Source organism: Capsicum annuum, chromosome 11 (genome assembly GCF_002878395.1).
Source record: "Capsicum annuum cultivar UCD-10X-F1 chromosome 11, UCD10Xv1.1, whole genome shotgun sequence".
NCBI classification, from domain to species: domain Eukaryota; kingdom Viridiplantae; phylum Streptophyta; class Magnoliopsida; order Solanales; family Solanaceae; genus Capsicum; species Capsicum annuum.
Window position 1 is genome coordinate 112,501,775 of NC_061121.1, and position 10,393 is coordinate 112,512,167.

Consider the following 10,393-nt stretch of genomic DNA (forward strand, 5'->3'; position numbering starts at 1 on the left):
GCCCCCACCACGGCCCCACGCCCCAACCCCCTCGGACATGACCCTATCCACCCATTACCGCCCACAGCCACAGCTACACGAAAGTATAAGAAAATATAAAGATATACACGGTGGTAGTATCAAAGCAGCAGCAAGGAAATACAAGGCTCACACAAATTCAAAGAAATACTCCCGAAACAAAACTATACTCAATTAGGGGGCAAACAACACTGGACTCAACACCCACAGCCCTAAATACAGATTCCCAGCCGATAACGCAATCCAAAGCAGTGCAAGAAACGACCACAGCAACAGCAACAACAGACAACAGACAATATCCACAAATCCCACGCAAGTCAAGGTACAGGGGCTACTACTAGCATAATACGAAGAATGAAATATGAAATAATGAAATAAAATGAAATATGAAATAACAAAGGTTAGAAGTCACCGGATTACGCTTGGAGCTGCGGCTGCTGGAGACGGAGCGGCGGGTGCAGACGGAGTTGCGGCTGTTGGAGACCGAGTTGGCGGCTGGCTGGAGGCCGAGGTGGGGGGAGGGCTGGTGTATGGACAGAAAGGGGGGGGGGGGGGGGGGGCGGGGAGCGGGGGGGCGGCGGGGGGGGGGCCGAAGGTCGGCGCCGGGGACCGGGGGTCGGGTTGGGTCGGCGCCGACGGCGACGGGGACCGGGGACCGGTGCGACCGAGAGAGAGGGGGTAGGGAGAAAGAGAGAGAGCCGTTAGAAAGAGAAAAAACAAAAAATTTATATATTCTTTAGTCATTATCATCAATGATATTTTCAAATTTATTGAAAGAAAATAAGTGAAAATAAAATTATAATATATAAATCATAAAGAATTATGACATAAATATAAAATATAAATTTTTAAAAATCAAACATTAATTATATATATTTTTGTCATAAAAAATTAATTTTCTGCTTTTGCTTCTGCTTATTTTGAGAAGCAGGGATTTTTTGTTTCTTCCCAAAAGCAGAAAAACTGTTTGTGCTTATTTTTAAAAGCACTTTTGCAAGTTTACCAAACACTCTTCTTTTTTAAAAAGTATTTTTTTCTCAAAATAAGTGCTTATTTTGAGAAATAAGCAATCCCAAACAGGCTATTAGATTGTATAGATTTTGTTTTCCTTTTCTCCTGCAAAGTGCTTGCTTCTTTTTGAGTGTCTTTAAACTGAAACACATCGTGTCTGTTGGTAGTGGTCATGAGTCAAGAATGATATCTTCGTGCATGGACTTGGAATATTCAAACAGCAAACATGTTTAACTGGCACAATTAGTCTAATGAGTACCTTTCTAAACCATTGGAAAATACAAACCGCAAACAAAATTAACAGACATGAATTAATATATTATGTACTTCTCTAACATCATTGCATGTAGCTTTGTGTGGACTTGTTTTCTGGTTTCATTCTATGCATTGTTTCAATGAATGGCATCCTCATCTAGATTATGTTTATTAAGGTTAACTTAGGTATAAATGTATCTTCTTTTCTCCTAGTGAATCTGATTTATTATTTCTTCATGTTGATTATTCAAGCTTATTTAGCTTCCCAGATGCATAATGGCCATTGACCGCCTTATGTATTGTGCAATTTATTTTCTTCGGATGGTCTGTTGATACATTTTTATGGATTCTCTGTGTAGGTTGTTCATAAATTTCCTCAGTTTTGTGATGGGTGCACCTAAGCAGAAGTGGACTTCAGAAGAAGAAGCTGCTCTTAAAGCTGGGATACTTAAGCACGGGCCAGGTAAATGGCGCACGATTCTCAAGGATCCAGAATTTAGTGGAGTATTGTTTTTGCGTTCAAACGTAGATCTCAAGGTAGAGGTTCCTACTATCATTTTTTCATTAGATAATTATCTGTAGTGCAGAGGAAGTTTGAATGTTATTTGAACCAGATCATAGCTACGTGGTGTAGTTGTTATTTTTAGTTTCTTATCTATGCATGTGGGGTTAATAGGCCTGCCAATTCATATTTGTTGATGCTGTTTAGGACAAGTGGAGGAACATGACTGTAATGGCAAATGGTTGGAGTTCTCGAGAGCAAACAAAGTTGGCTGTCAAAAAGATGAAACAGGCCCCTAAACAGGATGGGAGTCCTATGACTGATACGACTGCTGCTGAAAGTGATGAAGAAGCTGCTGAAGCAAGGCCAGCCACAACTTCTAGTGGTTCTCCACAGATACATGGTTCAAAAAAATCTATGATAAGGTTTAGAACTGTTCATTATTGCAGCATAGCTTTGTGATAGTCCAAGTTATTTTTTTGCTCATTTTCCTGCTGGTTTTTGCATGTCCTATTATTCTTAGATGGCATTTGCGTGTTTATTAGAAATATTTGTTGGAGAAGTTTTGTAGTAATATTTTTGTGAAACTTTTATTTTTTAAAGTCGTTTTGGAAATGTTTTAATTTGATTTCTGAAGTTCATTTTTGTTAACAGTAAAAAAGTGCTTGTTTAAATATTACATGCATTTGATACTTCTATATGTGTTAGTTTTTCGTATTCTGAAGGCGATAGAAGTTGGTCGTGGGGTTTCTATTTAGATCTTCACAGAAATTTCATTGAATTTCCTTTTCTTTTCTCAGTATGAAATAATATTATCTGTCTTGATAGGGTCACATATTATTCTTTTTTTCTTACTTTGGAGCAAAGACTCGTGTGAGGAAGGTAGGAGGAGATTCCGAGCACTTTCCTGTTTTGATGGGGTTGCATCAGGGATCGACTCTTAATCTGTTTAATTTGCCTTGGTGATGGATGTGACGCAGCGTATTCAAGGAGAGGTGCCTTGGTGTATGTTATTTGTTGATGATGTAGTGCTAATTGACGAGATCCGGGAAGGAGTTAATGATAAGTTGGAGGTTTGGAGACAGACACTAGAGTCTAAAGGGTTTGGGTTAAGCACGACCAAGACAGAGTTCTAGGAATGTAAGTTCAGTGATTTGATGCATGAGGTTGATGTGGTAGTGAAGTTGGATTCTCAGGCTATTCGAAAGAGATAGTTTTAAGTATCTTGGGTTTATTATTCAGGGGAATGGAGAGATTGACGAGGATGTCACATACCGTATTGGTGCAGGATGGTTGAAGTGGAGACTCACTTCGGGAGTCTTGTGTGACAAGAAGGTGCCTTCTAAGCTTACAGGTAAGTTCTACAAAGTGGCAGTCCGATCGGCTATGTTGTATGGAGCGGAGTGTTGGTCACTTAAGGACTCCCACATCCAAAAGTTGAAGGTGGTGGAGATAAGGATGTTGAGATGGATGTGTGGACTTACTAGGAGAGTTAAAGTTAGAAATGAGATTATTCGGGAGAAGGTGAGAGTGACTTCGGTGGAAGACAAAGATGCAGAAAGTGAGGTTGAGATGGTTCAGGCATGTTATGAGGAGGTGTCCGGATGCCCCAGTATGAAGGTGTGAGAGGCTGACTATGGATAGTTTTAAGATGGGTAAAGGTAGGTCGAAAAATATTGGAGAAAAGTGATTAGGTATGACATGGAGCAGTTACAGCTTACAGAGGACATGATTCTCGATAAGAAGATAAGAAGGTGTGGAGGACGCGAATTAGGGTGGAGGATTAGTGGGTAGGAGTGTATCCTTACTAGTAGGGAGGAGTGCGTTGTTTGTAGCTGTGCTTGTAGCCATAATGTTTTGCATGTGTCTTGTAGTTTCTTGTTCGTGGTGATTTCGGACGTGGTTGTCTTGTTTCTTTTATTATCTAGTTATGTGTGATTCCATTTTGTTATTTATTTTTAAGTTTTTTGTTTGTTATACTGTTATTTGTCTTGAGCCGGGATCTATCGAAAACAACCTCTATACTTCATTTGAGGTAGTGGTATGGACTAAGTATACTTTACTCTTCCTAGACCTCACTTTGTTAGAATACACGGGATATGTTGTTGTTGTTGGAATGATGATTATTTCTCATAGTTGTTGCATTGATAATATTGTAGGTTGGATAATCTTATAATGGAGGCTATAAGCAGCTTGAAGGAGCCAGGTGGTTCTAACAAGACTACAATAGCTGAATACATAGAGGTTGTTGTCTTCTTATCTTGTCCTTTCTTTTAGAAAAAGTAACATCTTAATCTAGAGTACCATTCATTAATTATCATGCAGTGAAATCTTACTTATTTTTCAAAGACCTATAAAGGACTGGTGTCTAGGTTTTGCTTTGTTTGTAAAGAAATGGATCTTAAGCCTAACTCAACCCCAAAAGCTAGCTCATGAGGGAAGGATTGTCAAATCCATATAAGGAGACCAATTACACATTCCTTTTTCGTTTAGGGGACTTTTAACACTTCTTGCACGTCCAGGCCTCGTTAACTGAAGCTTGAACAATATAATATGGGGGTCCAACATTGGTGAACAAAGAATTGGGATGAGCCTGGCTCTGATACATTGGAGAAAAAATATAAGAGAAAATATTATTGAATTGTTGTATATCTACATTAGAAGCCCTTTCCAATTAGGACACGATATCACAATTCTTTCCAAGTAGGATTCTATATACTATTCTTGTTCCTACTCCTATTCTAACATTGTGCAAATAGCAACATTATGAACGATGTTTGCTATTTGTTCTTCTTGTGTATTTCCTTTACAAGGCCTCGTAAGCTTCAGTATCATCAAACTTGGTGCTTTCCTTCTAAAGTTCTTTGTTCGTTGTTTTTGGGGTGTAGTTTTTCTAATTCTAATATTGTTTTATTTTCTAACTTTGAACTTTTAACTGTTGGTAGTAACAGATTAGGATGAATAAAATACAGTGCACCAGGGGTCCTAGTGTAGCACCTGGTCAGTGTATGCAGAATTTTAGATTGCATCGAGTGCACTTAGGTTTGAGAGTGCCACATTAACTTTTTTGCTTGTTAACAGATGATCTTGATTCCAAAGGACAAGGTGTTAGGCTCTGCTATATAGGTCCTCAATGAACAATTATGGGCTCATGCAGCCTGGCGGCAGCACAAAGTATTCTGGTTAATACATGTATGTTCAATAGGGTGTCGGCCTTAGTATATGCAGAACATGGGGTTGCATGAGTCTTATATAATGAATTCAATTCCCGATTTCCATTTTAGAATTATGTAATTAAGGAACTTCTTTTTTAAATTTTTAATGATATTTTCAACCTTAGAGCATATGTTAACTCACATTTCCTTTTCGGTCTTTTCAATTGTAATTACAATTCTTTTGATAACCTTCTTAGTTGATCAAATCGTAAAACTATACGATTCGTCAAAAAAGGGAATAATAGTTACTTTTTTTGTATTACGAGATTATTAGTTACCCGTTGAATTTCTTGGGGACATTTCCCACTGCCATTTATATGAATCATTAATTTTCTTTTCATGGAGTTCCTCCCTTATTCATATAATTTTGTATTTCAAAAATTTTTTAATTGTAAGTAAATTAACCGGCCCAAGTGCTATTTTTACCCAAGGCTTTGCTACTTCTCAATGTATGATTGTGATTTTCTATACTAGAGGTTACCCCAATGTAGTGGCTTTATTGATCAGGTTCTCAATGATCTATTATTGGCTTATACACCCTGCCTGACACAGTTATTTTTGGTTAATACATCTATGTTCATTTGGGTGATATAAAAGCCATCTTATAGATCGTAGTTAATGCATGAATGTCATGATTGTTGGATCTTAATTCGTAGTGAAACCAGAATGTATGGCTGCATTTGTTTGACTATTCTATTGAATACTCCACTCTTCTATTGAATACTCCACTCTTTCTATCTTTTAGGCTCAATACTGGGCACCTCCAAACTTTAAAAGGCTATTGTCAGGGAAACTGAAGTATTTAACTGCAACAGGAAAACTTATCAAGGTGATTTTTATTTTGTGTACCTTGACATCTCTGTTATTGCTCATCTTACACTAACCCTAGCGTGTGAATATAATCAGAACTGGCCATTGGATTCAAAAGTTCTTATGCTTGATAATTTTTTTCCTTCCTGGTTGATCATAATACCCTGAGTATATTTCTTTTTTAGATGAAGCGTAGGTATAGAATAGTACCTACTTCAACACCATCTGACAGTAGAAGAAACCTGTCCATTACACTTTTGGACAACAAACAGAGGATCTTCTCCAAGATTGATCGTGATGATTTGAACATGCTTACATCTCAGATTGATTTAGAGTTGGCTAAAATGAAGCACATGAAACCTCAAGAGGCTGCAGCTGCTGCTGCACAAGCAGTTGCTGAAGCAGAAGCAGCTATAGTTGAGGCTGAGGAGGCGGATAGGGAGGCTGATGCTGCTGAAGCTGATGCTGAAGCCGCTCAAGCCTTTTCAGTAGCTGCAAACAAGACACTACATGGGAGAAGTGCCCCAAGGATGGTAAGACATCCTTTTTTACCAATTATTTGGTCATTGTGTATCATTTTATTTGTCGCTCCTATCTATCTTTCATTTTATTGTTGGTAGTATATGTTCTTCCGTATCCGTGGAACCATTATTGATTCAGTATCTAGAAATTATCGCTTGAGAGCCGTTAATTGACTAAGAGGAACGATGTAGGTCCGTAATCTTTACTTATCATTTCTCCTTCACTTTCCTTGAATCCAGATTTTATAATGTACTATATATGACAAGTTTAAAAAGCAGATATTTCTAAAAACAAATATTTCTAAGTTAAATATAAATCTTGCTTCTAAAGACCTTTTCTTCACAAATTCTTAAGTAAAACCTAGAAGAACAAATAGGAGTAGGTAGCTCTCTTTTTGCCTCAACCGGCATAATCTTTCTCTAGGCCTCATTAGCTTCTGTTTCAGCTCGTCACTTGATCAATGTTAAATTTTGACTAATCTGTAGAGAGTACTGCTTCACCTAGATCTGGATAGTACAATTGCACCAACCTACACTGGCATGAGAGAGATTTCTAAACTCTCAATGTTGTGTTTGCTATGAGATTTTTTCTTTTTTACTTTGTGGAGGAGGGGAGGGGTGGGTTCCTTTTAGTAGTTGATTCATTTGGGATTCTTCTTTTTCTTGGGGTGAGGGTGGGGTAAGGATGGGAGGGGCCTGAAGCAAATCCTTTTGGTGAAGTGTACACATTGGAAAACATCACTGCTTCAGTGAGAACAGACAGAGACACACAAGTATTGATATGTTTGTATTTATCTGCTTTCCTATTTGATTAGGAGGTTATTACTACCTATTTTCACTAGGTGCTTTGCAGAGTTGATGGAATCTCACCTTAAGATGTTTACCATGTCCCGATGCAAATTGATTATCCTTGCTGATGCACTATGTTAAAGCCTGCTAGACTATTATTCCTTGGTTCTTTTTCTGATCTGTCTCTGTAATATCTAGATGATACATGCTTGATCGTTCCTTCGGAGGTAAGGTCGATGTGCAAGTTAGAGAATTGCGAAGTTAATGCCAAGTGTAATCTACTGAGTGGTTAATAGTAAAAGCCTTTTAGATTGTGTTTCCTGTTCTCCAGAAGACATGTCTGAGCACTTAACCAAATCAGATGTCTCCTTATTAACCGTTTCTGCGGCTGAGCTTTCTGACGAATTTGTTGCAAGGGCTATGAACAGGAATAACTAGGGAGAGGAGGGGGTTTCCGTTCATGCAGGGATGTGCCTGATGCTCTATTATTTATTGTATGATGATTTATTATTTATTTGAACTCGATCTGGAAGGAGAATAAATTAGTCTACAGTAGTTTTCTGGCCAATGTCTAATGGGTGTTTATCAAGAAGAAAATTTCGGGATACAAGCATGTTGTATCTAGATGGGTGGAAGGGGGTTCATATGAACCACCTTCACTGGAAAATTACACCTTAAGATGGAATTTCACCTTAAGATGTTTACAGTGTATCTAGATGGGAGGAAGGGGGTTCATATGAACCACCTTCTCCGGAAAATTACTGTACATAAGTTTAGAATTGTGTTTTCCCAATATATTTGTAAGTTTAGAATTGTGTTTAACCAGAATATATACTATTCTGGTTATTCTTTCCAATCTACTTTCTTTATGATTTGGAATCCCTTTGTAGAAATATCAGTACAGAATTTTGCCCATATACTGCAGGAATCTTTTATTTGCTTAAGGATCGGATGTACCTCTCTACTTTCATTTTTTGTTTAATCTTATCCTCTGTTATACACCTTGGCTATTTATACCCTTGTCGTTAAGCAAAGTTCAACATTTGTCCCTCGTTTAATGAAAATCCCTTACCCGACCCAAAATCTGTTTAATCGGAATCCCTATCACTACCATTACAGTTGGAGGATAATCCACTTTCATATCCCTTTCTCTTCTTCAATGTAACTGACAAATTGTGAAGCTGCATCTGTTCTCTGCTCTTGTTCTCCTCCTCGCCCCCCCAACCCCACAAAACCACCTTTTCTCTGCGTCAATTTTTTCAATGTTAATTTTTGTTTGGCTTGAATAGTCTAAGAGACTCTCGTACTTGGCTTTCTCAAATGAGTCCTATTCACTATTTTGCCAACTGCCTTGGATCAACTTGATTGGTTAAGATTAAAGAACAAAAAGACCGTTTGGCCGAACAGATTTGCCCTGATTGAATCGAAGAAGGCACGCCTAGTTTGAAAGTTGTGGTGCTGCAACTTGGGTGAACTTCTATCACTAAGTGAGATGATCGAAATGATTATTGCCCGCTTTAGCAAAGCTGATTGTAATGCCAATAAACCCAATGTCTCGAATGCTTAAACACAATAAAATACAACATTTTAAACCCCTCCAATAGTTGATCAACTTATGTAACCTATGTGGCAACTTGATGGTTGAGTTGAAACAAATGTGTGATTTCACACATGAAATTTTTAACTGAAAATAATTTAAATAACTAAATAAACAAACAAAAAAGATTAACACTCGTCTTCCTTCCCCCACCCCGCCCTCCATTCTTCTCCATTTTCACCACATTGAAAATCTTCCCTGAATAGCAATTATCAGACCAAAAAAGAAACTACAAAAACCAATAATCTCATTTAAATTCAGTTCCTATCCAAATACAAAATGCTCAACCTTCAAATCTTCAGAAAACATATGTAAATCTCCGAAACATCGAGTTAGAAGGTAAGCCTTCTATCGAGTTTACTTGTACTTTTAAATGAAGTGAAGAAAATAAAAAGTAGCAAGGAATGGGGTAGGGGTGTGTGTGGAGGATTTTAATGAGGAGAGAGAAGGACGGGGGGAGGAGGGGTGGAAGAAATGTGGGAACCAAGGGAGAGGGGTTTATCATCTCAAAAAGAAGTCCTGAACTTTTACTTGCACTCGTCGTTTGTATTATAAGTACTAGATATTGGAGCCCGTGCCAGCACGGCTCAATGTATATTTTTTTTATTTTAATTTATGTGACACAAGTAAAATTTAGAAATTTAATCAAATTTTTTATATAATTTTTAAATATTTTAAGTTATTATTGATTGATTTTATAATAATTTTACGTAATTTTCAGATACTATGTGTTACTCTTTTTGTCTCAATTAATGTGACACTGATGGAATATTTGTTTGAGAAAGTCAATCAAATTTGCTATATAGTTTTAGATGTTCATTATTATAATTTATATGACTTTCTATTAATTTTCAAGTAATATATGTTACCTAATCTATCTCCATTTATATGCCATAGAATTTGAATCATAAAATTTCAAATTTGTTGAGAATGTATGTTATTTTTTATCTCAATTTATATGACACAGATAAAATTTAAAAAGTCAATGAATTTTTTTGTATGATTTTTAAATATTTTAAGTTATTAATGATTGATTTATAGCACTTTACATAATTTTCAGATACTATATATTACATTTTTGTCTTAATTAATGTGACACTAATGGAATGTTTGAGAAACTCAATCAAAATTGTTATATAATTTTAGATGTTAATTATTATTATTAATATGACTTTCTACATATTTTTCAAGTAATATATGTTACTCCATTTATCCCTATTTATATAACATTGATAGAAATTGACAACTCAAATAAATTTTTTATACATCTTTCAAATATATATTAATTCTACAATTATTGTAATTTATTTTACTTTTTATAAAAACTTCAAATTTATGTATTTCAATTTATGTCGCACTGATAAAATTTCAAGTTAATATTTTTTTTTATGTGTCTTCAAATAATTAAAATTATTAATTATTATAATTAGATAATACTTTTTACGTAATTTGTAAATATATAATAGATTAAAGATAAAAGTAAAATAATTAAATTAAAATAAAAAATATGAAATTACAAAAATGTCTTCAATCAAAAGCAGATAGTTGGAAGCAGGCATGATAACCTTCAACTGCGATACATATAAAATCAAAAGTCAATCAGATATTCAACAAAGTTTATAGTACTCGCCATGTAATTTTTACTTTGTTCAAATTTATACGGTTAATTAAATTT

The 10,393-nt window shown here is 36.1% G+C and overlaps 1 protein-coding gene across 4 annotated transcripts in view; it reads left to right on the top strand.

The window, feature by feature from the left end:
* Positions 1 to 8,065, top strand: part of LOC107852720 (telomere repeat-binding factor 1) — a 12,903-nt gene extending 4,838 nt beyond the window's left edge. Inside the window, exons 2-7 of one of the 4 annotated variants that reach the window (XM_016697756.2) lie at positions 1,644 to 1,821; positions 1,994 to 2,211; positions 3,946 to 4,030; positions 5,747 to 5,830; positions 5,997 to 6,344; positions 7,320 to 8,065. In XM_016697756.2, the coding sequence (XP_016553242.1) occupies positions 1,672 to 1,821; positions 1,994 to 2,211; positions 3,946 to 4,030; positions 5,747 to 5,830; positions 5,997 to 6,344; positions 7,320 to 7,334 (900 nt within the window). In that variant the 5' untranslated portion in view covers positions 1,644 to 1,671 and the 3' untranslated portion in view covers positions 7,335 to 8,065. Of the gene's footprint in view, positions 1 to 1,643; positions 1,822 to 1,993; positions 2,212 to 3,945; positions 4,031 to 5,746; positions 5,831 to 5,996; positions 6,345 to 7,174 lie in introns of all 4 variants that reach the window. The other 3 variants (XM_016697758.2, XM_016697755.2, XM_016697757.2) reach the window with 3 other exon arrangements.
* Positions 8,066 to 10,393: the final 2,328 nt, after the last annotated feature.